At 49.8% G+C, this 27,563-nt stretch overlaps 4 protein-coding genes across 5 annotated transcripts in view; 2 read left to right on the top strand and 2 right to left on the bottom strand.

Annotated features, from left to right (window-relative positions):
* Positions 1-3,133, top strand: part of DAAM1 (dishevelled associated activator of morphogenesis 1) — a 91,325-nt gene extending 88,192 nt beyond the window's left edge. For both annotated transcript variants that reach the window (XM_066189032.1, XM_066189033.1), the window contains one exon: positions 181-3,133. In XM_066189032.1, the coding sequence (XP_066045129.1) occupies positions 181-390 (210 nt within the window). In that variant the 3' untranslated portion in view covers positions 391-3,133. The remainder of the gene's footprint in view (positions 1-180) is intronic.
* An 8,929-nt stretch (positions 3,134-12,062) lies between these two features.
* GPR135 (G protein-coupled receptor 135) lies at positions 12,063-14,637 on the bottom strand. The gene is made up of 2 exons (XM_066186948.1): positions 12,834-14,637; positions 12,063-12,684 (listed from the first exon to the last, which is right to left on the bottom strand). Exon 1 carries the CDS (start codon positions 14,635-14,637, stop codon positions 13,345-13,347), a length of 1,293 nt encoding a protein of 430 aa, XP_066043045.1. The 3' UTR covers positions 12,063-12,684; positions 12,834-13,344.
* Positions 14,638-16,156: 1,519 nt separating this feature from the next.
* L3HYPDH (trans-L-3-hydroxyproline dehydratase) lies at positions 16,157-19,384 on the bottom strand. Its single transcript, XM_066186946.1, has 5 exons — positions 18,812-19,384; positions 18,385-18,554; positions 17,979-18,101; positions 16,969-17,106; positions 16,157-16,635 (listed from the first exon to the last, which is right to left on the bottom strand). The coding sequence occupies exons 1-5, from the start codon at positions 19,347-19,349 to the stop codon at positions 16,510-16,512; spliced, it is 1,095 nt and encodes a 364-aa protein (XP_066043043.1). The 5' UTR covers positions 19,350-19,384; the 3' UTR covers positions 16,157-16,509.
* A 203-nt stretch (positions 19,385-19,587) lies between these two features.
* On the top strand, positions 19,588-24,924 carry JKAMP (JNK1/MAPK8 associated membrane protein). Its single transcript, XM_066186945.1, has 7 exons — positions 19,588-19,655; positions 19,804-19,895; positions 20,496-20,650; positions 22,193-22,399; positions 23,080-23,261; positions 23,944-24,020; positions 24,324-24,924. Exons 1-7 carry the CDS (start codon positions 19,643-19,645, stop codon positions 24,540-24,542), a joined length of 945 nt encoding a protein of 314 aa, XP_066043042.1. The 5' UTR covers positions 19,588-19,642; the 3' UTR covers positions 24,543-24,924.
* The last annotated feature ends 2,639 nt before the right edge of the window (positions 24,925-27,563 follow it).

Raw genomic sequence — 27,563 nt, 5'->3', positions numbered from 1 at the left:
GGAGCACTTCCAGGGACATGTTCTATCAATAACCCTGACCACCTCTCCCATGCTAAGCACTGGGGTGGGAAATCACCTTGCTCCACGAGTTTGGGGATCACCATGCGTGTGCTGGGCACCCCCACAACCCACCTGTGTGAGTCTGAGATGCCTTCTCTCCCCCTCCACGGTGACCTGCAGCTGAAGGAGCAGCGGGAGCGGGAACGCAAGGCGAGGAAGGCGAAGGAGAGCGGGGAGGAGAGCGGCGAGTTCGACGACCTGGTGTCGGCCCTGCGCTCGGGCGAGGTCTTCGACAAGGACCTCACCAAGCTGAAGCGCAACCGCAAGCGCATCACCAACCAGCTGGCGGAGAGCGGCCGCGAGAGGCCCGTCACCAAGCTCAACTTCTGAGAAACAGAACTGACGGCAAAACCCAGCTAAAAGACAGGCGGGTCAGTCTTGCTGAAGTGGCTGTGGGTTTTGGTTTTTTGGTTGGTTTTTTTGTTGTTGTTGTTGTTGCTTTTGTTTCCATGACAGTGCTTCGCGATTCGAGGCGGAACAGTGGCACGCTCTTTGTCCCCGCGGGCGAGTGCGTTTCTGTGTGTATATACCGTGTACATAGTCGGGTCGGGGGGTGTGGAGGGAGGTGCTTGGGCAGCTCAAGTTGGTGAGTGCCAGCGCTGCCTCCTCCCCACTCCAGAAAAGTAGTTCTCCCCATGCACAAGCACAATGCCGCGTCCGTGGAGCAAGAGAGGACCCAACCCCAAGCCGCCGGTTGTCCCCGTGGTCCCGAAGCCGACGGGGAAGCTGCCTCCTGCTGCTCTCCTGCTCAGAACCCCCTCGGGCCATTTGCAGGGGATGCCTTGCACACACTAGCCGAGCGGTTTAAAGAAGAAAAGATGAGGAAAAAAAAAAAAGCAAAGTTGACTGAACTTTAATCCATTGTTTGTTTGTTTGTTTGTTTTCTCTCATTGTTGCGACGATTCTGAGAAACTCGCAGATCTGTGCGTTCGTTCGCGCTGGTTCCCGAGCTCGGCGCCGCGGGCGCTCCCAGCAATGCTCTTCCCGTCATCCTTGGGAAATGCTCTTTTTCCTCCTGCTGCCACCCTGCTAAAGGACAAACTTTTCCCCAAAGTGCTTCTTGCTGTAACGCCACACTGATGTATTTATACTTTTGCAACGTTTTCTGGCCCAAGACAGTGGGAAAGGTTCGGTTCTCGGAGGAGACGAAGAGCATAAACTTTCGTGTTGTAACTTTTGTTCTTGCTTTCTGTTCAATGGGACAAACTGTATCCTCTGTCAAGGTGGGTCAGGACCAAAGGTCTCTGAAATACAAAGGGGTTGGGGTAAAACCCACCAGCTTTCACCTGCCTTCTTTTCCTTTTTCTTTCTCGGACACATAGAAGCAGCGATGCCAAGAAACACTCGTCTCTTAGCCAGGTCCTTTTTTGACTGGTTTGCTGTTCATTGTCATTGCAAATTTGTAAGCAGAACTACCTGTCAAATGTCAGTCCAAAAAAAAAAGAAAAAAAAAGACAAAAAAAACCAGTAATAAAAGTAATTCAGAGCTCTCAGGGAGTAATAATTTAAGGGTTTAGAAAATTAAGAATTGGAGAATAAAAAATAACCACCATTAACATATTAACATTTCTATTCTTAAATTATGCTGAGTATATAGAGGACTGTTACTTTTTACTTTTATTTATTTGTGGTATGTTTTTTAAGAAAGCAAAACAAAACCTTTTTATACCACCAATACTTTTGTGATCTTTTTTTTTGTTTGTTTGTTTGTTCTTTTTCCTGTGGAGAGATGAGTTTGTCCCTGTTGCACTAGATATTAACACTATTTGAAATAAGGTTGGTTGTTCTTTTTTTTTTTTTTTTTTTTTTGTCAGATAATCGGTATTACTGGTGGGGTATGGGATGTCAGTTAACTATATGTACTGTATAGCAAAAGTGCTGTTTAAACTAATTTGTATAAAAAAAAAAAAGGTTCTAAGCACCTGAAGGCCGCGGGGTCTGTGTGCTGAGTGAAAGCTGTGAAATCTCTCTCAAAGCAGAGTTGTCAAGAGCTGTGGTTTTACCATTTTGTTCTTTTCTTCATTGCAACGTTTAACGCACTGTAGATTTAAAAAAAAAAAAAAGGAAGAAAAAAAAAGAAAAAAAGAAAAAAAAAAGGACTTTCTGAGTAGCATTTAAAGCAGTAATAAATAAAGCAGGTAAGTGCAAAAATAAAGTCCAGCACCTCATATCCAAGCAGCTGCAAAACCTGCAGATTATGTTCAAAGGTGGAGTTAAGCACTTTGCTTTAAGAAGGAGGGGGAAATAAAGACAAAAGGTAATGATAATACTATTCCTTAACTAAAGTGCCTCTATTTATATTTTTTATTTATGGCTGAAAAAAAATGGGGCTGATACAATTGAGGGAATGGACTATGGGGGGAATTGAAAATATATAAAATAAGAAGGAAAAAAAAAAGGTCTAAAAAAAAAAGTTTGGCTTCTGATGGTTTAAGGAATGGTTGGTCACACGTGTTTATTAATTGGACAGGTGGTGGGGGTCAGAAAGGGTGATCTCCTCCCAGGGTCCCTGGGTGCCAGCACCCACCCTGGCTCCTGCCTCTGCAACCCCAGTGCCACATCAGGACCTTTCCTGACAGATTTCCTCTTGCCCTTCCAAACCTCTTGGGTTGTTTTCTTTTTAAATTGTTTTACAACAGCCTGATTATCAGGCTGACTTTGCCATTTCTTTGTTTTCTTTCAAAAAAAAAAAAATAGAAAAAAGAAAAAATATTATATCTCTATAAATAAATACAAAGGCTGTGTGCAGGTAATTCCACGTGCCATTGTCGAAAACTACTTTTAGATTGGTGCTGGTGTAAGTAGCCACTCTTTTCTCTTGGGTGTGTATTTTAAAGCTGATTTTTTTTTTTTTATAATGCCAAAAACAAAACAACAAAAAAAATTCCATAATAATTTGTAAACGGAAGTTTATGTCTTGGACCATATTAGCTTCGTAGTGACTAAGGTAGTCTGTTAGGTGCAAGGATGTTAGTAGTTCTAGCTAGTGGGAAATGCTGTGTAATGTTATGAGACTGTACATTTTCTAAGATGGCAATATGCAATAAAGCAAAACGATTTCGGTGAGTGTACATGGCAGAGGCGTGAGTTATTTTGTAGGGGGAAAAATGGGATAATTAGGAATTGAGGCAGGTGTAGAAAAAGAAGCTCTCTGAGGGTTGCTCTTTTTCGGGTGTGTTTGCAGGCATTTCTGGGGTCAGGTGATAACCCCTTCACCCTTTCCCTGAGTGCTGGGTTTTAGGAGGGCTGAGGGTTTTCCCACCCTGCTGGGTTTAAGGCAGTTGGGTTTTTCCACCCTCCAGGATTGCAGCATCCTCATTGTCACCCACATGTGGGCTCTGAAATGCCTCCCAGTTGGTGAACCTGTTCATTTCTCCTTGTTTTGTTGCTGATGCCTGTCCCCACCTTGGTGGGAATTTTCCAAAAGCCCACTGGGGCTCTTCCAGGATCCTGCATTGAGGCAGCAGCCAGTTTAGCATAATGGGATTGGATCCTGTCCCTTTTTCCAGGGGAAGTGCCGGCTGGGCTGGCCACTGTGCCTCTAGCAAGCCTATCTAGTGATGTTTCCTTGGCAGTAGGCCAAATCCCTCCTGGCTTATTCCTGCTCACCTTTTCCTTTCCCACACACCTTTCCATCCAGGTTCTGTGTTACATTCTTTTTCAACGCTCTGAAGTGATTTTTGCTGCACCCAGACACCCCCAGACCCCACTGCTTGGTCCACAGGGAGCATCTGCATCGTTCTCTGACCCATGGCCTTCCCATTTTGGATTGGGGCTGGCAGGGAGCACAGATTCCATCACCAGCCCTGGCAGTCGTGTGCTGGTGATGCCATGGGAAAGCATCCCAGGGCTGTGTGGTGATAGGACCCAAGGAAAACGGGAATGGCTTCAGCTGCTCTTCCCATCGTAAATCCCCGTGTCCACAGCATAGGGCTGGTCTGGGTTTGTCCATAAATAGATGTGAACAAGCTGGCCAAACCCCACAAACCGATGAAGACCTGAAATTCTAGTTTATGGCAGATTGCAGGTTTCCTGGGCCACGCCACTGTGTGACACGGGATGTTCCCCAGGATGGGGGCAGGGTGGCTGTGGGAGATGTGAGCTAGGTCAGGACACAGTTTTTTATTCAACCAAGATACTTGATGGGAAAAAATACCCTAATAACTTTCAAGTTTCCTCGACTTCAAACCCTTCCACATGGCTGGATCAGCAGCACCTATTGTTTAAGAATACAAATTTCAGATCCAATGTTTGTCATCTCAGAGGGAAAGGGCCCGGGGTGGGCACTGTGCTGGACTGGCACACCTGTGCCACCTGAGCCCACGTCCACTGATGTTCTGGCTGGGTGGGCTTTCACCTGAAAAAACGCTCCTGTGCCCCAAATCCTGGCTGTTCCCTGCAGGTACAGCCATGAGCCAGCACAGTGTGCTGGATGATCCAAACCTGCCCAGACCCGCTGGTGCCAGGGAAGCTGCTGGGCACGGCGCTCCTGGAGGGATTGTCCCATGGGGCCACCCGGGTTGGTGGCACCAAACCTGCCGAGCCAGCCCTGATGACTGTGCCCCGCTCCAGCCCGGCAGCTTTCCCTGTGGCCAAACTCTGTGGCGACTGGCAGTCCCGCCGAGCCAGGAGTGTCAGGTGTCACCTCCCGCACAGCCCGATGCCCTTGGCATCGTCCCCCGCCTTGGAAAAGATGAGTCAAGGGCTTTGTGGCAATGGCCTGGTGCAGGCACGGCAGCATTGCAGCATTGCATGCACAGCTCAGCTCAGCAAGCAGGGCAGGCACGGCTAGATGGGGAGACACTCCCATGCCGCTGGCAGCCAATCTGTGCCACTGGCAGGAGTGGCTGGACTATTTATTTAATCCCAAAAAAGGGGACTGTGGGCCCAATGGACCTGTCAGGCTTCAATATCCCTGCTGGAGGCCCTCGGGAAAGGGTAAGCAAAGCAGGGATGTTGCCAGGATGCTCCCAGCTGTGCTGTGGGACTTGTCCCCACTGCCACTGCCCCCGTGTCACACCTCAAGCAGATGCTCTGGGGTAAAACTGCACTTTGCCGCCATCACTGTCACACAGCCTGACCAAAACTGCAGTCCTTGTCCAGGGCTGGCACTGCAGGATGCCACAGGAACAGGCACAAGTCTGATGAGGAGCAACTGGGAGAGCTGGGGGGGGGGCTCACGTATAGAAAAGGAGGTTCAGGGGGGACCTTCTCACTCTCTACAGCTCCCTGACAGGAGGGGACAGCCAGGTGGGGGTTCATCTCTTCTCCCAGGTAACAAACAACAGGACAAGAGAAAATGGCTTCAAGTTATGCCAGGGCAGGTTTAGATGGGATATTGAAGTTCTTTGTTACCAAACATTGGAACAGGCTGCTCAGGGCAGTGGTGGAGTCACCATCCATGGAGGCATCCAAAAGCCATGTAGATACTGCACTTGGTGACATGGTTATTGGTGAGATTGGCAGTTCTGGGGAAATGGTTGGATTCAATGATCTCTAAGATCTTTTCCAATCTAAATGATTCTGTGATTCCAAACAATTCTGTGATCCTGTGATTCTCAACTCCCATAAAAACTGGTCATTTCACCAGGCTGTGCTTTAGGTGGAAACACTCTGAGCTTTGCCTCTGGGGGAGACGGGAGAGGCCCAGAGGACACAAAGGTGATGGATGCAGGAGGGAGGGGATGAGCCCCATCTCCATTTCCTGCAGCAAATCCTGCAGACATCTCTCCCCTGAGCTCTCTCCCTGGCATCGTTCAGGGTCCTCCAACAGATACATGTGAAAAGGAGAGTTCTCCGTTTGAATCGGGAGTGCTGTGACTTGAAACCTCTGAGCATTTTGTGTCATTTTTAGCTTTAATCCAGGCTTGATGCGAGTGTGCAGTTAAGCCTGGGAGAAACCCCATGCTGCCGCAGCCTCGGCAACGGCTGAGCAAAGTGCCATCTGCTGGCACTTTCCAACTTCAGCATTTTAGAGCTGTCAAGTACTAAATAAATTCCGCTTCTTGTTTTCCTCAGCGATCTCTACCGTGGTCAGAAAAGTTCTCATGCTAATTTTATTATGTAAGTTTTCCCCGGCGTGGTTGAGGAGGGATAATTTTGTCTCCATTGTAATTCGAGTCACATAGCCAAAGGTCACAGCCTGTGGCTTCTCTGTGACTTTTGGCAATGCCTGACCTTCAGGTTGATGCACACTGTGTGCATGTGCAGGCATCAAAAATGCACATGTGTGTAAGACAAACCAACTCAAAACAGCTTCATGGGTCATCTGAACTTGCTTTTGAAATTACCACAGAATGCCCCACTACACTACAGCATCCCCAGCTTGCTCCAGTTGCCAGGGTCTGTGTTGGGAGCCTGTTTCCACCCAGCTTTCCTTACACCTAGTATGCACTCTGTTGTCACACCACAAAGAACTTGAAATTAAGCTGGAGTTTCCCAGTTCTCAGAGAAATTCTGTGAAGGTAAGCCATTGAAACTGCCATTTTTCCATTACTTTCTTTACTCCCCATATACCAGTATTTGCTCACGTGCTGTCAGCTCAGAGGTGGCTCTGAAGGAGGGACAGGACTCACACACTTTGGGTTTGGGCAACAGCAAGCAGAGTTGCTTTAAAACAAGATTATCCTGGGCACCACCACAGCCAGTCTGGAGCCCACAGCTTTGTTCCTGCTGTCTAACCCCTGCCTTTGGCCTGCCAGGACGCTGCTGTAAGCTGGGCTGGGACAGTGCCCCTGGCTTTACCTGGGCTTTGGGTGCTGAGGGGTACCAGCAGCTTTTCCATCTGCTTGAATTGGTGCCTGTGTACTTTGACATGCCTTTACTTTGCCAGGCTCTGTGCAGAGCATCCCCTGGGCTCAAGGAAAAGTAGAGTTTTGTCCTTTATCCAGTTCCTGATCATTGCCTAAAACCCTTTTTGCTATGAAATCAGTGAGAAGCACTCAGGCAAGACCCAGTTCCTATGGCAAATCTTTCCAATTTAATAGCAGGAGGCAATCACCATTTGAGTTACATTTTCTGTAAAGACTCCACTATTCAGATGCTGTATTCAGAACTTGACATGACCTCAGGGATGCTATATTACCAAATGTTCTGTAAAACGCACCAGACTGAGCACAGAAGCCACAGGCACAGATGAGGCACAAGTGTTGCAGCACATTAGATTCCACTGGAAAAAAATAAGTGACCTGGTTACTCAGAGCATGTTTTTATCCCTGATGCTGAGATTAGTTCAGAGTATGTTGCTAAATCAGGTAAGCAAATTACATTTATGGGGTCGTGAGGGAATTGCTGGGAGGGTGAGATGAATTTCAGAGACATTTATTTTGCTGTTTTTGTCCACACCTACCCTGAGAGCAGATGAGCCTGGGGGGGTGTGTTAATTTGTAGGGTCCATCCAGAGGGGTTTTGAAGCACGAGAATCCTCCCAGCTGCCCTCTGATGGAGTGGGGTGGGCTGGGCTGGGCTAGCCTGGTGTTTTCCATAATCTCACATAGAAGCCAGCCTGGTGTGCATGTACGGCCCCAGCATGGGGACAATTTTCACCTGCTCTGAGTGTGAACCCCTTCAGTGAATCCCTCTGGCCAAGCCCCCAGGTGTTTAACCCAAAGTGTTTAAGCCTCTGCATGAGAGCTGCTGGCAGAAGCAGGAGGAGATATCCCTGCTGCCTTCAGCCAGACTTGCTTTGGCCCCTGGGAGGAACATGGATGTTCCTCCAGATGTGCAAGGCTGATCAGCACCATTTCCACTCCCAATCTCCAGCCCAGGAACTGAGGAATATAATTTTCCTAAGTGATTTCCCCAAAGTCATCACGGCTGCATCTTTCTGCTTTTCCTTGTGGTGGAAAGGAGGTGTCCCCATGTCGGAGGGGAAAGAAAATGTGTGGAGCACTGCGGTTTGCAAACACCTTTAACCCTTCAGTGCACACAGTGAAAGGCCCCTGAGGAAAGACACAATGCTCTGGTCTAAACAAAGCTTTTTAAAAACTTTGTTACCTTCACAATTACCTTTCAATGTTCCCTTAGCTTCTGAACTGACTATGCAAGAGACAAAATTAAAAATAAAGGTAAGAATAATGGATGTATAAAATTAAGGATCCCAAGTACTTGGAAATTGCTCCCCAGTTGGTTTTGCGTGCTTCTGGCAGTGCTTGCCTTTGTGAAACCAGCTGAACCTGGAGGAGCTCAGTGCCAGCAGGCCAAGAAATAACACAAATAACAAGCAGTTCCTCTCAGGGTCAATTTATTCCCTCTGCTGAATCACAGTTACTCATCTCTTATGATCACCCCAGGAGCCTGTGGGCACATTGGTGTACTCTGCCACCCAGTACAAACAGCCCCAGCAAACAGCCCCCCTTGTTAGATTTCCTTCTGTCACAGCCTCCTGGGGTCCTCTTGGCTGAGATCACCCCTAACTCCCCAGACAGATCAGTGCAGGCCTTGATGTTGTGCCCTGAGGTTTCTGTCACTGTCACTTTGATTTCCCCTGTGACTCATCCATTTCATCTCACTGAGAGGGATTCACAGCCTGTCTCTCTCCATGTCACTTTTCCTCCTGCTTCTTGCAGTGGTGATTTCCTAGGAAAAAAATACCTAGAAATGCTGAGCAGTTGCCCAAGCACTCTGGCTGTGGTGATACCTCAGGACTCAGGCAGTGGCCTGCCAGCAGCATGGCACTGAAAACCCATCACTCCTCTGCAAACTGGGAACAGCAGGAGGGCTGCCCTTGTCCTCCCACATTCAGCCCCAGTGAAGCCACTGGGACTCACCCCACTGGTTCATGGCAGTCCAAAGCTTGCAGCAGCAAACCAGCGGAGCATGAGGTCCTCCAAGACTGGATCTTACTGTGGGTTATTCCTCGTGGAGGACTTGGGACCTTTACTTTCTAGCACTTACTTTGTGGCTCTGTAATCTGCTTTGCACGCAGATCTAGATGTGCACCCATTTATTTTTGATAATCAGAGTCATCATGTGAAAATACAAAAGCATCCAGAGTGCAGAGGCAGCTGTGCTGCTGAACAGAGCACCCTGCCAGCACTAGGACTGATCTCACCAGCCCTCCAGGCTGCAGGTTTGCAGCTGTGGCCTGCGTGCACAAAATGCCTCTTTTCTGAGGTGCTTTCCAAATTATTCATTTCAGCCTGTACAACAAACTTCCCAAAGAGCAGCATGTGTTGAATCTGTCTTCCAAACTAGGTTTTGGTGAGGTGCTCTTTGGGCATCAGTCACAACCCCTACCCTGAGTGCTCATATTTGGGAAGCAGCAGCAGCAGCTCTGAGGGCAGTGGTTGATCCCATTAACAGAAAGAGGATTTTCTCAGGATCGCGACCGGGACAGCTGTGCTGGCTGCTTGGATCTCTGCTGGCATCTGCTGGATACAGGAATCAACACCAGTGCTGAAAGAGAGGCAGCAACGAGGTATTCCGTACTCCTGGGCTCTCCCAGTTCTGGTGATTGACGGCAGCTATTGCAGCCCATCTGGCTGTCACTTATAAATACTGCTAATTGGACTGCTAATTGTTCACAGTTCATAAGTTATGCACGCAGCATTTGCTTTGAACGGAGGCTTCATCTACAGATTGGGAAGGGAGTGGAAAATAACTACTTGAATGAACCTGATGATTAAATCAGCAGGAAAACTACCACTGCATGCAGTTGGGAGCAGTACGTTCTAAAATGCTTGTCATTCATCAAGACTTAATGTTTTTCTTCTAAGACATAATGCATTAGTTCAGTCAGTGGCATGCCACCATTGCCAAATAGTAAGGTACTCTTAAACTGAGGGTTTAAATATGCTGGAAAGTCAACAAGAGACTAAAGAGCCTGAAGACTCATTTTTAATTTGTCTTTGATTGAGTTGTCTACAGTACTCAGGGCTGCACTGGCCTTCAAATCACTTGCACTCCTCTTTCTCTTATGCTGAGTATCCTGCACAGAATAATCCACATGATTTTTGGTGTGCTAAAATATGTCCCAATATCTTTGAGCAAATAAGATTTGTGCAATTTGCTATGTCCAGGTTTGTCTCAAGGGAGGAAAAAGGAAAGAGGCTGGAAGGTTGGAGCCTCACAGCCAGTTTTGTAGTGTCCAAAACATCGGTGTCTTCCTACCTTCTGAGTTTTTCAGCCCAAAGAAAGGGGATCTCTAAGTGGGGTGACACCAGCATGGGAATGTGGGAGATGTGGGGGTGACATCCCATAGTGTCTTGGCCAGGAGCCACCTGCTGCGACGTCTTCTCACCCAAGAACAAGCAGCTGCAACCACGGGCAGAGTTTTCAGAGCTAGAGTAGAACAGCGGCTTAATCGACTGGTTTCTTTCTCCCAGATGAACACATGGAGCCATTGTGAGGTGCAGGGACAGACCTTCTCACACACTCAGTGGTGCTGGGTGAGAGGCAGCAGCCTTCAGCAGAGCTGGGACACAGCAGCATTCCAAGCACAGTTTTGGCAGGCAGCCTGCAGCCTTTGGCATGGTTTGTGTGTGTGTCTCTTGCTGCTGTTTGTGGTTTATTTAAGACCATTTGGTTGTCGTTTTTAAAACATACTTTCAAAAATGTGGATGTAGAGACCTGTGTACCTCACTTGTTCAACAGTGCTATGATATGAGGAGTGGCTGAGGGAGTGTTTAGCCAGGAAAAAAGGAGGTTTGGAAGGGACCTCTCTACAACTACCTGAAGGGAGGCTGTAGTCAGGTGGGGTTGGTCTCTTCCCCCAGGTAACAAGTAACAGGACCAGATGAAAATGCCTTAAGTCTCACCAGAAGAGGTTTAAATTTGATATTAGGGGAAATATCTTCACGGAAAATGCTGCCAAACACTGGAAAAGGCTGCCCAAGGAAGTGGTAAAATCACAGTGCCCTGGAGGCATTTGAGACGCGTAGATGTGGCACTTAGGGACATGGGCTATGGTAGATTTGGCAGTGCTGGGACTTGGTGACCCAAGAGGCTTTTTTCAACTGAAATGATGCTGTGATTCTGTGATTATGAGGAGCACAGGCCAGGCACAGCTTTAAAACACAAGCTGGCTCTCTACTGGAGCTGCAGCAGGTCCATGTCAAAAAGGATCAGGTCAAGAATCTCCCCTTGTTACAGCCCAAGTTAGCTTTTCACAGAAATGGGCCAACCTGGGATGCCTCCAAGACCACATCCAGCTGCCCTTGTTCAATTCCTCACATGCAAGACTAACACGCACCAGCCTGAGCTTGTTAAAAACACGTTGAAACCTGTGTTATAGCAGTTTCACTACCACTTTCCTAGAAAGCTGTGTTACTTCCACTCCCCGTGCAGCTCCCTCAGTCCTGATATCCCCAGTCCTTCCTTTGCCATAACTGACTGCCAAAGAGATGCTCCCCTGGCTTGTGGTACACTGGTCAGGACATCAAACCAGCAGAAAAGGAAACTAGTGTGAAAAAGAGGGAATCAGTTGTTCAGTCCCTGAGTCAGCTGGGGTGGTGGGGACAGAAGGGACAGGGAAGGTGACTGGAACCAATTATCAACTAACCCCCACCAATCTCCTTGTTACCACCTGCAGCTACCCAGGTAAGAGTTAAATCTAATCTCATCATTCACAACCACCCCTTTTTTCCGTTTACACTTAGCCACGGATTGCTGTGGAAGGGCAGGTGTGCCAGGAATTCCTGTCCTGCCCTTCCAACAAGCTACCAGTGTTCACTCGCTGCCAAACAGCACCTGGGAAGAGCTGTGGGCTTTCTGCACAGCCTCTTTCTGAAACAGCAAGAAAACACTGCTCAACCTGCAAAATCCAGTAGCTGCAGGGCAAATTAGCAGCGCTGAGTAGTCAAGGGTCAGATCTCTTTCTCATGGGCTTCAGGAGCATCAGAGAAGGAAGCTACAGTAATGCTGACAGCATGGAAACCAGCTGCATTAAAATTTCACAAACATTTAGGTGTCTCTGCTATCATTCATCTGGCAATTTTTTTACAGGAGTTCCCTTCCCAAGGCTGGCCTGAGAATGATGCCAGGCTGAGACACTTTCATTTCCTGCATAAAAGACAATTTATTTCTTGTCTCGCTTACAAAATAATGATACTGTGTTCACTTGCATCACAAACAGCTGAAAAATCAGGTAAAACCGAAACACTATTTTTAAAGCCTGTACAAGGAAAAATACTGTCTCACACTTAACTCTGGCAAAGACAAATGAAGGTCAAATCTTAATTTCTGATTCAAAATACTAATTTAAGGCTTTGGGCCCTTGAACAAAAAGATTACGCTGATAAATTCATTTGAATTTATGCTGTGCCATTGCTCTTTCATGGTGTTATTTTCCTTTTTTTTTTTCAACAGCAAACGGCTGGTTTTTAAATATTGTATTCCAATGGATTGCTGCCATCAATATAACAATAACTGTTCTATGTACATACACATTTTCACACGCTGCAGAGCACACAGGGAGCACGTGGTATTGCTTTACCTCTCCTTTCAGACACTTCTCTCACATAGCTCCTCTAATTACGGTAAAACCCTTGGAGATGTGAGACACTTTGGATGAGCTCAAAAAGAAAACACACATCTTGTGCACACCACAGATTACGCCCACACCCTTTTCAGTCTGTCTGAGGAACTCAAGTTTCTCATATTCATGGCATTTTAAGTTGACTGTACCTGCAAAAAAAGAGAAAAGGCTGCTGAAATTCTGACACCTGAGGTATGACCTTCCTTTCCTTCCCTCCCAGTATTATAAATCTTCCCTTTTACAATTATTTCTCATGTTATGCTTCAGCATTTAAATAAAAAATAAATAAATAGAGCACTTTTTCAGCCTGTCCTACAGCCCGTGACTTTATGGCGGCTGGCACTTCCACATGTAACGGGTAAAAGCAACATTCTCCTGCCATAACGCGGTTTTCACAGTGTGGTTTCAGAGTGGCTTCCAGCTGCCGGTGCTCAGCTTTCAATTGCTTTTTTTGGCACTTAACAAACAGCTCACACAGACATTCAGTCAGCTTTGGTGTGTCAGCCTCTGGGCTTCACAGTGGCACTTCCTGCAGGTCTGGAGCAAACACTGTCCTGTTCCTGCAGCTGAGCTCTTGCCTTGGCTGGGCTCGGTGGCTGTCACTGATGCATCAAGCCTGCTGAAAAGGAAGGGGGATTTCCCCTCCCTGGGGAGCTCTTGCTGCTGGCAGACTGGGCCACCAAAGCAGAGCTCACACTGAAGAAGAAACACGGTCCCATCATAGTGTCCTGGTGATCTGGCTACAAAGGGCTCCAGGACTTTCTTCAGGGAGACAGCCCCGGGGAGAGACGCCTCCATCCCAGCCCTCTTCACAGGCTGGTGTCGATGGTGCCAGCTTTGGCCTTCAGGGTGGCCTCAGAGATGGTGTCTGGCTGCCCATCCCGACAGAAGAGCACGGCCGGAGTCTTGCAGGCCCACATGGCCACCTCTCCGCCGCTGGCCGGGCTGGAGGAGGACAGGGCGCTGCCCGGGGCGCCGCCGTGCCGATTGATGTAGCGTTCCCGGACACGCTCGGCCCGGCTCCGGGGCTCGGGCTGGCGGCCCGGCACCGACAGGTAGGCCACCATGTTGTTCCTAGTCCTGTAGCCGCCCTCCCGGCTGCGCCGCAGCAGCACCGAGATGTTGGGGTTTCGGGCGGCGTAGATGAGGGGGTTGATGGCGCCGTTGGCCCAGGCCATCCCGCTGGCCACGGCGTCCATGGTGGGCGAGAAGGGCAGGCGGCCCGCGGCGGCGGCCAGCCCCAGGATGCAGTAGGGCCCCCAGCAGCAGATGATGGAGACGATCATGATGAGCACGGTGGTGGCCGTGCGCATCTCCCCGTAGGCGCGCAGCAGGTGCCCGTAGGTGGTGAGCGGCCGCACGCGGCTCTCGGCCAGCCGCACCGCCCGGCAGATGTTGAAGTGGCAGAAGCACATGACGGCGAAGGGCAGGAGGTAGCAGAGCACGATCAGGGCGGCGCCGTAGGGCGGCCCGAGCCGCGAGGAGCCCCAGGGCAGCACGTAGACGCAGCGGTAGGCGCCGGGACGGGCTTCGCGACGCCCCTCGCCCGCCAGCCCGTACCAGGGCCCGGCCAGCGCCAGGGCGGCCAGCCAGACCGCGGCCAGCAGCTGCGCGGCGCGGCGCCGGCCCATCTTGTGCCGGGGCTGGCGGACGATGGCACAGTAGCGGTCGAAGGAGAGCAGGGCCATGGTGAGCGTGGCGGCGATGCCCAGCCCGGCGTGCAGGGCGGCGCTGGCCAGGCACAGGCGCTGCCCGAAGAGCCAAGCGCCGGGCGGGCGGCTGAGCAGGCTGAGGAAGGCCAGCGGCAGGCAGAGCAGGGCGCCCAGCAGCTCCGACAGCGACAGCGACAGCACGAAGGCGTTGGTGACCGTGCGGAGCTGCCGGTGCCGGGCGATCACCAGCACCACCGCCCCGTTGCCCAGCGCCGAGAGGGCGAAGATGAGCAGCAGCGCGGCCGCTTGCGAGGCCAGCGCCGCCGCCGACCACCCCGCCGCGCCCACGGCCGCCGCCGCCGCCCCGCCGCTCTCGTTGCCGCCGCCGCCGCCGCCGCCGCGGGAGAGGTTTCCCGGCACGGCCGCCGCCGGCTCCATGCGCAGCCTCATGGCCCGGCCCCGGCGCGGCTGCGGAGCCCCGCCGCTCCCGGCCCCCCCCGGCTGCTGACGTCGCTCGGCCGCCGTTGCCCGGGGAACCGGCCCGGCCCGGCCCGGCCGAACCCGGGGGCGGCGGAGCGGAGCCCCTGCAGACGAGCAGTGGGGCCGGGGGACCGCGCCCCACACCGGCATCATCCCCACACCGGCATCATCCCCACAACGGCATCATCCCCATCCCGGAGTCGGCGATGGGTCCCCACAGATGTGCTCCCCTGGCAGCCCCTCTCCCCATCACGAAGGACCAGCTACCCCCAGACACTCAGGTGGAGCCCGGGACCCCAGCTGGGGCTTGAAGGATCAGTTGTAGGATTGAGGGATCAGGACTCCCACATGGGCAGCAGGACCCTTTCCCCCACTCTCATCCATGCTACAGCTGCCTGCCCCTACCTGAAAAATTTTCTTGGGGATGGGGGTAGAGAATAAGTAATGAAGGATGCATCCCAATTAGTGCCTGAAGAACCTCAAAACATCCTGTGCTGGGCTTTGTGACTTGCTGTCCCAGCTCCTTCCCAGGAGCCAGGCTGGGGGGCTGATCAGGAGGGAGATGCCCAGATGAAAACACATGGAAGAGTGTGCCCCTGCAAGCACAGAGGATGTGTGTGTCACCTCTTGTTCTGGACCAGAGGCTGTATGGGACTTACAAGGGGCTTACAGGAAATCTGGGAGCAAGAGCCCCAGACACTACCCTAAAAACCTCTACTGGCAACACAGCAGTTGCATAAATCAGGGGAGTTTTATTTCCTCCTGTTACAGTTATTTTCAAGCTGACAGAAGAAATCCCTCCCAGGATTTTCTGTGCCAGCGTTATCTAAGTTCACCAGTATGACTTTCTCCCTTCTGCTGCATGAGCTTCTGTGAGATGATCATTCTCATTTTCATGTCTCATTTTAACAAGTGCCAGTTCCCTCCATGAGTATCTTCACTTAACAAGCACCATTTTGTCCAGAGACACAGTGGAAGTGACAGGCCACCAGAGGTCTGAAGCTCTGCTCCTGCCACTGCAAATGCTTGATTTTTCCCTGGAGGGACTTTGGCAAATCTAGCACTGACTGCACTCCGTGCACAAGCTGTCCCTGGACTGGGACAAAATCAGTAAATAATTAGCAGTCAAAGGTCGTAATGGCTCAGACCTTCAAACACAGCTGCTCCTGTTGAAAGTTAACCACAGGGTATTTGCAGCCAGTAGTCCAAGATAAGCAAGAGAGGAAGGCTCAGGGAAGCAGCACAGCATGGACACTCGACAGGAATATAGGAAATTCTGATCAAATGCCTGCATCCAGCCCTGGGGTGGGAGAAATGAGTGAGGAAGGGGTTGTCTGGACAGGCTGAGCAGGGAAGCTCAGGCATGAGACAGAGCAGCACAGCTGGCTCAGCAAGAGACAACAAGAGCAAGCAATTCAAACCCAGAGTCATGACATACTCAGCAGAATCCAGCAAATGAGCTCAAGGAGTGAAAACAAGGAAAATGACAGTGTTTTCAGCTGGCATTTAATAGAAATCTAACTTTGAAATTCATAATTTGCAGACATAGAGAAGGCACATAAATTTGAAGGCAGCGCTCCAAGATCAGCTCCGTTTTCTGTGGATTATTGGGAAGAAAAAGAAAAAAAAAACACTACAGCTTCTCAGAGCAGCTTGTATATGCTAATCACAGTGCACCCAATATGCTAATCACAACAGGGCAATGAGCCTGTTATCCTGAAATGTGACAAATGCTGTCACACCACCCAAGGCTCTTCCTGTTGCAACGTGTGGAGAAGCAAAGGGGAAATTCATGGGCAAGAATTTAAGGCTTTGTGACTTTGTCACCACCCATGGCTCAGGTCACTTGAAGAAGAAGCCGTGTTTCAGTGGGTCCTCCTCTTCAACAGTGAAGGTGGCTGTGCCAGTGTAAAAGGCTTCTCCTGAGACTTCCACAATGACAGCCTTGTAGTCCCCAAACTTGGTTTCCTGCAGAGGGATTGGGATGAGGATAGAGGCAACAGAAGGTTCTCCACTCTCCCAACCCCACAGAATTCCAGCATTACCTGGCATTAATGCAGACACCCCTCCCCGAATGCTCTGCCCTGCCCTGGTACATCCCAAAGTGTGCAGTTGCAGTGGCCACGCAACACAAGGTCCTAAAATCCTTGAAGTGCCAGCTTTGTGGGAGGGCAAGACCGCCAGGCACCTCCCTCCTTCCCTGCACCCTTCCCCAGGCACAGAAAGGCTTTTCTGCTTCCCCACTGAGCACATTTCCAGCAGCCCTTGAGACAGAGGGGAAGTCCAGCACAAGCCACTTGCCTTCACTGCCTTCCCAGTGAACAAGGAGCCCGTGGTGCTGCTCCGGAAGGTTCTGGTCTGGTCCAGCTGGATGAGTCCCTTGTGGTACTGCAAGGCAATGCGAGCTGTCACCCCCGAACCTGTCGGACTTCGGTCAACCTGCAGCAGAAGAGATGAACCAGCTCTAGATTTTGGGGTTTAATACAAAATGAGATTGCTCCCCTCAGTTCTCTCTGCCACCTTTACACTGCGCTCGGGGGAAACCCCTCCAACCCAGGGTTTTGTAGAGAATCCAGATACATCACAACTGAGAAGGAAAAAGAAGCAGGTTTGGGGTACTTCTGGACTGTGATTGGCTTTGGCGCAGTTAGGGATGCATGATGTAATAAAGACTGAGGCTATTCAGTATTTATTTACTTGAAATCTTCCCCATATCATCTCAAAAGGACTGAGAGGAGCTGAGGCCACCTGCCCCATTCTCACACCTCAAGGCAAGACTGGTTCTCCTTACGGCTTGGCTCCTGGCCAGCCTGGTTTTTAAAATCTCCAAAAACACAGTGTTGGCCATCTTCTGAGGTGACTTGTCCCAGTGCTCCACACTCCTCTCTGCTGGGAAGTCCAACCAAAACTTCCCCTGCCATTTATGCACTGCAGACAAGAACAGAATTTTAACACCTCATTTCTCTCCTGTTGTTAATCTCCAGCAGATGTTCCCTGGATTAGGACTTTAGGGACATGTACTATGCTGAGATCCTGTCTCAGCCCCTGAACTCCTGGAAAATTCCAATCAACAGGTTTTGGGTATGAACCTTTTTAAAATGCACACCATCTAAGGTGTGCAGAAGTATTTCTGCTATTAGGAGCAAAACCAGAACGTGTGCATCGACACTGCTCTCCAGAGACATGACAGCAGCACAAGCAATCACTGCCCAAACTAAGAATCAGAACAGTCTCTCTTCTTTGCAGTGAATCTAAGGGACAAAGGGACAATTGTGGTGCCTCTTGTGCCTGAGAAGAGCCTTCTTCTGTACCTGTTCATCTCCAAACACACAGATGTTGGTGGTGGGCTCCTCACTAAAGGCATCCTTCCCATCTGTCAGTATGGTGCCGTAGAGGAAAGCCAGGTCTTCACTCTCAGGGTGATGAAGCTTGAACTGGGAACAGCACAGAGAGGGTCACAAATGCACACAACAGCTGCAATGTGTGCAGTGCAGCTTCTGTGAGAGACCAAAGGGGACAAGGCCACATTGCTGCCTTTCCACTTCTGCTTCAAAGGTAACAGAGACAGAAGCAGGACGGCTCCTTATTACATCCTTGTAAGGACTGAAATTCAACATGGGGCCGGGAGGATGGGACTCTCCCACCAACCAGAGCATCTCAGTCTGGTGCAGTCACCCCAAAGGGAACATGCTGGGATACCACAGTGCTCATCCATACCTGCTTCTTCACGGCTTCTGTCACTGCACTCGCTGCACTGACAAGGTCTCTGGTCTTTGAAGAGCACACATCAAGGCCCAGCTGCTCGGCGCTGAGGAAGGCATAGAAAGTGCCACCGTAGCCAATGTCAACCACCACCTTCCCATGGCCGGGGACATCAATGGCCAAGTCTGAGCAGAGAAAGGGAAGAAGGTGAGGAGGCAAAACCGTGCTGAGCCATGGGCTTGCATACAGAGTGAAGGAACCCAGCTGCATTCGAGGGCAGTGGATGGGGACGATAACCTGAGTACTCTTGTGGCACCTTACAGCATCCCTGATGACCTCTGCAGAACAGCGGAACTAGGGAGATAATCCCCAGCGGCCCCTCAGCCAGGCCACCAGCCCCCAACGCCGGCACGGCCACCACCAACCTCCCCACCAAACGCACCGGTGGCGGCAGCGAAGGCGGGCACGCTGTGGAAGCGCACGGGGTTGCCGCTGCGGTGCCCGTCCCAGGGCACGAAGGCGGTGACGGGCCCGCAGGGGCAGCGCAGGCGGACGGCGGTCTCGGGCCGGGTGGGCGCGGGCACCAGCCCGTAGTCGAGGGCGAAGCGGCCGAGGGCCAGCACGGCGTGGCCGCACATGGCGCTGTAGCCGGCGCAGTGCAGGAACAGCACGGCCAGGTGCGCGCCCTCGGCGGCCGCCCCGCCGCGCACCACCACGGCCCCGTACATGCCGGCGTGGCCGCGCGGTTCGTGCATCAGCGCCCGCCGCACGTGGTCCTGCCCGGCCGCCACCTCCCGCCGCAGCGACAGCAGCGACAGCCCCGCCGCCGCCGCCCGCTCCGCCGCCTCCAGCCGCGGGATGATGCGCAGCGGCTCGCCGCCCGTGTGCATCTCCACCGTCTGCAGCACCGCGCCCGAGGGCGAGTGCGGCGGCAGCGCCCGTCCCGCTCCGCCGCCGTCACCGCCGCCGTGCGTCGCCATCGCGGCAGCGCGGCCGGGGCGGCACCGCCGGCCACCAGAAGACACGCCCACAAAGGACAGACCACGCCCCGTTCGGCCTTCCCCACCCTGCAGCCACGCCCACGTCACGCTCACCCAATTAAAATCCCTCTCACGACCGCGCCCACGGAGGTAACCACGCCCCATCCTAGGGCCCGCCCCTCGGCCCCGCCCCTGCGTGTTGCCGCGCCCGCGTTCCCGGGTGGAGCCGACCCGCGGCGGAAGCGGAAGTGCCGCAGCGGAAGTACCGGGGCCGCGGTTGCTGGGTTACCGCGATGTTCCGCGCCGGTAGGACGGGCCGGGATGGGGTACCGGGACGGGGCTGGGAATGAACGTGGGGGTGTGGATGGGGTTGAGGGTGTTGTCAGCGGCTGGAGCGGCCCGGGACTGGCGTTCGGTGCCTCTCCCGGTAACGCGACCCGCGCTCTCCCCGCAGCTGTGGACATCCAGCCCGCCTGCCTCGGGCTGTACTGCGGCAGGACCGTGCTGTCGGTGAACGGCTCCGTGGAGACCTACGGGGACTGCGGGGTGAGTACGGGGCTCGGCCCGGGGCGGGGGGGCTCAGGCGGGGCCCCAGCCCAGCCCCGCGGGTCGGGCTGACGGGGCTGCGGGGGCCGAGAACAGGAGCTGCCCCCGGACACGCTTCCCGGAGGAGCTGCTGGAGGCTCGGTGCTGAACCCGAGCCGACTGGAAGGGCTGGAAGAGCTGGAACGGAACGGGATGGCGTGGAGAGCTGTGCTGAAATAAGTCGCTGTGCACGCCGGTTTTATTGGAGTGCTAAGGGAGAGCGAGATCCAGGGAAGGTGGGATGACAGTGAAGCAAGAAACTGGGTGACAGTGGTTGTGAGCAGCCTGGTGAGGGAGCTGAGATGAAAGGGAGTGGTGTGACAGCAGGAGAGGAGAATGGAGGCTTGCATGAAGGCTTTTAATCGTGCTTCACCCTTGTGTATATTATAAAAGAAGAGCCAGAGAGAGCAAGTGTGGGTTGAGAAATTATTTGGGTTATTGTTTCATCTCTTTAAAAAGCTGGTCTGTGTCTTGCCCCGTGCTGTTTCAAGCTGTTTTTCCATTGACTGCAGTGATCTGCTGTTGTCAGTGGGTTCTAAACACAAGCTCTGCTTTCTGTAGGTGTGTCCTAGAGGCCAAAGAACCGATGACAACAAGATCTGCCGGGAGTGTGTGGGCTCTCCAGACCGCTATGACTGGCTGTACCTCGGCTTCATGGCCATGCTGCCCCTGGTTTTGCACTGGTTCTTCATTGAGTGGTATTCTGGGAAGAAGAGGTTTGTGTACCCTTTCTCCAGATGAGTTGTTTAAAGTTGGAAATCTTCTGTCCAGTCTGAGATGCTGAACTGAACTGTCCAGCAGTTCTTAGAGTCATAACTGCTTTGGGTTGGGGGAAACCTTAAAGATCATCCAGTTCCAATTCTCTCTCTTGGGCAGGGACACCTTCCAGCGGACCAGGTTGCTCAGAGCCCCATCCATCCTTGCTGTTGACTGAGCTGATGTTGCACAGAAGTTTAGAGCAGCTGTAGGAGGGTTTATTTACAAATGTAGGTGTCCTGCAGGGCACCCTTTCCAGTCACTGCCCTCAGGGCATGGTCTGTACCTCTTTAATGTGGCTGTGCACAGCCCACCTGGCACTTTGGGCTGGGTTTGGTTTCCCAGCAGACAGAAGGAGCAGTTTGTATCATCCCCTCTCTGCTGGGTCAGTGTCAGCAGGGCTGCACAAGTGCAGAGAGAGGATGGGTTTGAGTTTTCTCTTTAGGAGTACGTATTCTGGGTTTGGGTCTTGATAGCAGAGCTGCTGTGGCCTTTACATCAGAGAAGTTCTGTAAAAAAGAGGTTTAAATCCACAGCTGCATGTGGCCATTAGGTGTTAGACTGGAGTTTTATAAGAAGTAATGGCTCTGGAGTGCACTGAACTGTCCATGTCTATGGCAGGGGTTGGAACTGCATAGTCTTAAAAGTCCCTTCTAACCCAAATCATTCTCTGATTCTATGAAAAGATAGGGGGCTGGGAATGTTTAACATGTGAATATTTACCATCTTCAATGAGGACTTGCAGCTTTGGAAATTCTGCTTAGATCACATGTGGCAATGTCACCCCTTCTGAGATGTGTGGTGTGTTACCCTCACTGCTCTTTCCTTTTACACACTAAATCATCTGAGATTGTCAAAGAGTTTCCCCACTGAGAGGATTTTAACTCTGCAGAGGGCTCTGCCCTGCCCAGGCCCCCTCTTTCCAATGGGTATTGGGATTTGCCAGGAGCTGGTGATGCCTTGGGAAGGCTGACCTGGAACAGAGACTGGACAGAGCTAGAGAATAAAGCAGATATTTATTGAAGGGCTTTTAAGGGTACACCTTGGGCAGGACAAGAGCCTGACCAGGGCTACACCCAAGGTGGATTTGAAATGGTGACAAAATGGCTGACCGGTCACGAGGTCTCACACTTTTCTAAATTTTGGTCCATTTGCATATTGGGGTTTAATTGTCCAATTGCAGCTTTGGGTTGTGGGGTCTCATCCTTCTTGTTCCTCCCTTCAGTCCACCGTTGTTTGTGCTTTTGGGCCTGAAAGTTGTAACAGTCGTCCTTGATCTTGAGCAGGAAAAGGATTTGTTTTGTCTCCCTGCTCTGTGAAGAGAGATTGCTAGCGCTTAATGTGAGACTCAGAACTGCACCCCTAGGCAGCACAGAACCTGAAAATCGTGAAAGTTAAAACTTAAGGCATCATTCCCCCTCCTTTAGAAGCTTGACAAGGCTGGCCCTTGCTGCCTCCCTGGCAGTGGCAGTGACAGTGTGTGTGTGTGTGTTGTCCTGCAGCTCCAGCGCTCTGCTGCAGCACCTGACGGCTCTGCTGGAGTGCAGCGCGGCCGCCGTGGTGACGCTGCTGCTCAGCGACCCCGCGGGCTCCCTGCACATCCGCTCCTGCAGGGTGAAGAAGCTCTCGGACTGGTACACCATGCTCTACAACCCCAGCCCCGACTACATCACCACGGTGCACTGCACCCACGAGGCTGTGTACCCCCTGTGAGTGTGAAGGGTTTGTGTTCCTGCCTCCCCCTGCGCTTTGGGTTTCTGTTTCGTCCCTGCCTCTCCTCCTGCCAAAGGTCTTCAGGTAGAGCTGGGATCAATGGCAATCAATCCCCGGAATCTTTTGTGCACTGACCTGTTTTACATGGGTTTAGCAACACTTAATGGCTTTCTGAGTAATCAAAGAAAGTGGCCTAGCCCAGGCTATCACACAATCAGTTTAGTTGGGAAAGACCTCTGGGCGCATTGAGTCCAACCCATGACCCAAAACCACCATGGCACTGAGTGCCAATTCCAGTCTTTCCTTAAACATCTCTAGGGATGGTTAGCTCCATCAACTCCCTGGACAGCCCATTCCAGTGTCTGATCACCCCTTCTGTGAAGAAATTCCTCCTGATGTCCAACCTGAACCTCCTCATGTGCAGCTTGAGACTATGTCCTCTCATCCTGTCACTATGTGAAGCTTAAAACTTCTATTTTTCTTTTTGCTTTCCTTTTATTGGAAAGGAAACATCATAACTGTTTCCCCTAGGAAAAGTGATCCCATCATTCTGTGTTTACACCTTTTGCCTATAAAGTCTTTAGAGTTCACTGACTAACCCCAAATTCCTTAGCTGTGACCTGAATCTCCATGAGAAAATGCACATTTTAAGGAATTTTTCTTTTTTTTTCTCCAGGTACACCATTGTGTTTATCTATTACGCCTTCTGTCTCGTGCTGATGATGCTGCTTCGGCCTCTCCTGGTGAAGAAGATTGCCTGTGGTTTGGGAAGGTCTGACCGATTTAAAAGCATTTATGCAGCCCTCTACTTCTTCCCCATCCTCACCGTGCTGCAGGCCGTGGGAGGAGGCCTCCTCTGTGAGTTCTCTCCTAAAAAACACTCCTCAACACACCTATAAATGCACACTGAGAAAGGACTTAAGGGACAGAAGGAAGGGACACTTTTTGCTTTGGGAATAAGGATATTGTTTAGGGTTGTTTTGAGGAGTTTCTCCTGAAAAGGTTGTTGCTCGTTAGGAGCTCTGTCCTCACCAAACTCCTGACCAACACTGCTTTGCCTCAGCCAGTGCTGTTAGAGACTGTCCATTTCCCAAAAGAAAGGAAGAGGGGGGGTGTGAGAGGAAAGTACTTCAGAGCGAGCTAGTTCCACTCTCTGCTAAGGCAGAGTTTGTCTGATTTTGGAGTTGGATTTCAGTGTAAATTTGGGGAGATTGGCTATTTTTGGTTTAGCTTCCAGCGTTCTTGTCACATTTGGAGAGGTGCCACAAAATCTCCACTCAGCCTGACTACTTTCCTCATTATGTGCCTTTTTCAATTCATGCTGGAAGTGTTGAATAACTCCACTGAGAAACAGCAGAAAATCTCATGGGGAGTAGCTGAAGGGCTGTGCTTGGCTGACCCTCACTGCTGTGCATGTGTGGTGCCATGCTGAGGCAGCTGGAGCAGCTCAGTTTGCCTCACACCTGTGGAAAACCTCTCTTTGCTGAAAGATAAGCTGCACCATTTCTTGCCTGATAACATGATGCATGTTTGCCTTTAGATTATGCCTTCCCATACATCATCCTGGTGCTCTCTTTGGTTACACTGGCTGTGTACATGTCTGCTTCTGAAGTGGAGGTGGGTAAACATGTTTCCTGTTTTAAAACTCAAGAGTAAAAAAGACTTGAATGAGCAGAGACCACTTTGTCTCTTGCCTTTTCTCAGTGGTGTATTTTACATTTAAGTCTCTTCCTTTATCCCTTCCCCTCTTGGCTGGAGGAATCTCATATGAGAATTCCCTCTGATGGTGCACTGAGAAACTGGATGTGTGCTGGAAGGGCTCAAACCCAGGAGGCTTCACATGGTTTTTGTTCTCTACCTGTCACACCTCTTAAATTCCAGGTGCTGAATGCTAACAGGATGTTGTGTTTATTTTGCAAGTTTTTCAAGGATCTGCTCGTGAGGAAGAAAAGGCTCGTTGTCCTCTTCAGCCACTGGTTACTCCATGCCTATGGAATCATCTCCATTTCCAAACTGGATAAGCTTGAGCAAGACCTGCCTTTGCTTGCCTTGGTGCCTGCCCCTGCTCTCTTCTATTTACTGACAGCAAAGTACACAGAGCCCTCACGTATCCTCTCTGAAACTGGGAATGGACATTGAAAGGAGCCTGTGCCAACAACTCTGTCCCAGTGGTCTGGATGAAGCAATTTTAGTCCTTGTCACACTTTGGAAACTTCTGTTTTCAAAAAGAAGTTGTTTATGTGCCAGACTTCTGGTGAAGCACCTCTGGGTGAGACTGTATAATATTAAAAAGCTGTACTTTGTATTCTTCGTAAGTATCTGGTATAGATCAAAAGCAATGTCTTTTTATCTGTTTATCACTGTGAATCTGTATAAAAAGCTTGTGACATGTCCTAGTACAATGGTTTGCTTGTGTATTGTTCATTTCCTAACATGGTATTTGAATAAAACAATAGAGCCTGGTTTTCAATAGACTTTAATTAAAAAAAAAAATAGAGCTTGAATATACCAGAGAACTTGATTTTTTTCATTGCATACTCTAGCTTCCATCCCCCAGCAGTGGAAACAGACTGTCTTCTACCTGACATCAAAAGATAAAACATGTGCCTGATTCCTCATGATGTTTGAGACTGACTGCTGGAGAAGAAGTGCACTGTAAAAGAAGAAGAAATGCACTATAAAATTCTTTAAAAGGGTAGAGTATATGCTCTGTGTGCTTTAAATCTGGAGACTTTCCTGGAGAGCATTAAATAGATCAGATTAAAGATTTTATTTTCTTGGGAGTTGGGTTGGTATTGGTCACCAAAACTTGATGCTAATAGAGGGTCTAGAGGAAGATGCAGAGCAGTGCTGAAAGGTCAAAAACAGAACCAAGAGTAAGAAGATCCTCTCAAATTACATGGATCATTGCCTGTAACAGTGCATGTTTCTCTATGTCTGTGATGATAATCCTTTTTTCATTTTATCACCTGCCATCACTGATAAGTCTGCCAGCGCCTCAGAGGCTTTGAAAGGTGTCACCTCAGCCAGGCTGCCTCGAGCTGTCTCCTCCACAGAAGGTTTATTTTTGTTACATCTGATACACCCTCATGGCTTTACGTGAATTTTTTTTTTTAATTTTAATGTGAAATGCCACTTGACAGGTTCACTGCACCTAAAAATTGTGTGCAAACAAACTCACTCTTGCATGCAGAAGCAAGGATTTATTTTGGGATTAAGGGAGTAACTGATCTTCTTAAATCAAATACTGTCTGTACTGCTGTGTACAGTAATTTGCAGACACAGTGATCTAGAGGAGAGTTCTAAAAGTATGGGATTAAAATTCGTGTTAAAATACCACATCTAAGGACTTTACTCTTTCATGTATATTTCTGTGTGGACTACGTGTATTGGGTTTAAATGTTGCGCTAGATCTTGTTTTTAGAAAGAAAAGTAACAAGTCCCAGATAAATTTTGGTCTGAAAAATGGTGTGTTGGTTTGGAAGGCAGAATGAGGGATTCTGTTAAAGGCAAAGCTTATAGGAAGGACCTTGCCTGGCACCCCAACCACTGACCTTTCTGCTGGACTCCAGTTCTTTATCCCTCAGCAAAACCTGGAATGTGAAATACAAATTAAAAAGGTCTTTGATCATCTTCTCTCAGTGGCATTAAAAGAATTATATATATATAATGACAGCCACAGAAACAACAATACAAGTTGCTCACATGGAAGTTCTAAAGAAAATAAGCATTAATTAACCACGCAGTCCTGCCGTGCAAACCACTCAGCCACAAGCTGCAGGAGTTGGGGTTTATTAGTTTTATTTATCCTTTGTGCAAAAGCAAGCACTCAGTTCTGGGAAGATCACTGATGCTCAGACTATTTTACAGCCCCCTCACTGCTATTAGCACAGCTCTTCAGGAAGTGGATGTTAAGGATGATTAAGGAATGCCTTAAAGCATTTCAGGTTTTTCCAAGAAATGGTCTCAATCTGCAGCAGGAGGGTTGGACACACTGCTTGTGTTTTACAGATTCAGAGAATCACAGAATAGTTTGGTTTGAAAGGGACTAGAAAAACCATCCAGTTCCAAGCCGCTGCCGTGGGCAGGGACACCTTCCACTATCCCAGGATGCTCCAAGCCCTGTCCCACCTGGCCTGGAACACTGCCAGGGATGGGGCAGCCACAGCTCCTCTGGGCAACCTGTGCCAGGGCCTCACCACCCTCACAGGGAAGGATTTCTTCCAAACCTTAACCCAATCTAAACCTCTTCTCTTTCAGTTTGAAGCCATTCCCCCTTGTTCAATCACTACAATGCCTGATGAAACTAGCTAAGAATTAATATATTGCAGGATCTAGAAGGAAAAAAAAGAAGTGTGGAAAAATGTTCAGTGTATCTTACAGTGATCACCCATTCAGGATTCTTTGACAATCAGAGTATCCAGTCCTTCCAGCTTGTATTGTAGGCTGCTGATCTTTTCCTCTCACTGTTGAATTTTTGTTGTTAGAGCTGGCACTGCGTTCAGTATTTCCCACTCATTTTGCAGAAATGCATGTAGTGATACGGACAATTTTTTTTTTCTTAAAATGAAAAATTCCCTCATGAAATGTTAAGAAACTTGTTTTGCTCATCTTGTTTTCCCACAGCTTGACTGGCCACCAGACCTGTAGCTTTGCAGGAACTTTTTCAAGTACCCAATCCTTGCATAAAAAACCCCAAAGTTTGCTTTTCTGACAGGATAACTGGTGAAAAAACTTACTTGATTGTTTATTTGAATTTCTGTTAAAAATTAAAGCCACAACTGACTGGAAAATATTACAAGGCTGATGAACTGAATGAGAAAATGATTTGATTTGATTTAAGAAAAGCTTGAGTATCAGATCAACAAAAGAAATAATATCAGGAAAAATTCTTTTTATAGCCAAGATTTTATACATTCATGGAAAACACATATTTCATAATTTGCCTCATATGACTTCAAAGATGGTAGTGCCTTATTTGCAAAATGCAAATTTGTTTTTATATGGTAAGTGAAATAGATTTACAGAAACCAGTGCACCAGAAAATTTAAGTTCATCTTTTGAATAAAGATCTCCTCTGACCATCCCTTCAGAAAATTTATAACAGAGTTAAAAGTTAAAATGAGGTAGATTGCTGTGCCAAAAAAAAAAAATATAAGG

This window comes from Chamaea fasciata, unplaced genomic scaffold, assembly GCF_029207755.1.
Source record: "Chamaea fasciata isolate MVZ Bird 193981 ecotype frontalis unplaced genomic scaffold, bChaFas1.0.hap1 SCAF_7, whole genome shotgun sequence".
Lineage (NCBI taxonomy): Eukaryota > Metazoa > Chordata > Aves > Passeriformes > Sylviidae > Chamaea > Chamaea fasciata.
The sequence above is the reverse complement of the archived record's forward strand: the minus strand, read 5'-3'. Positions and strand labels throughout refer to the sequence as shown.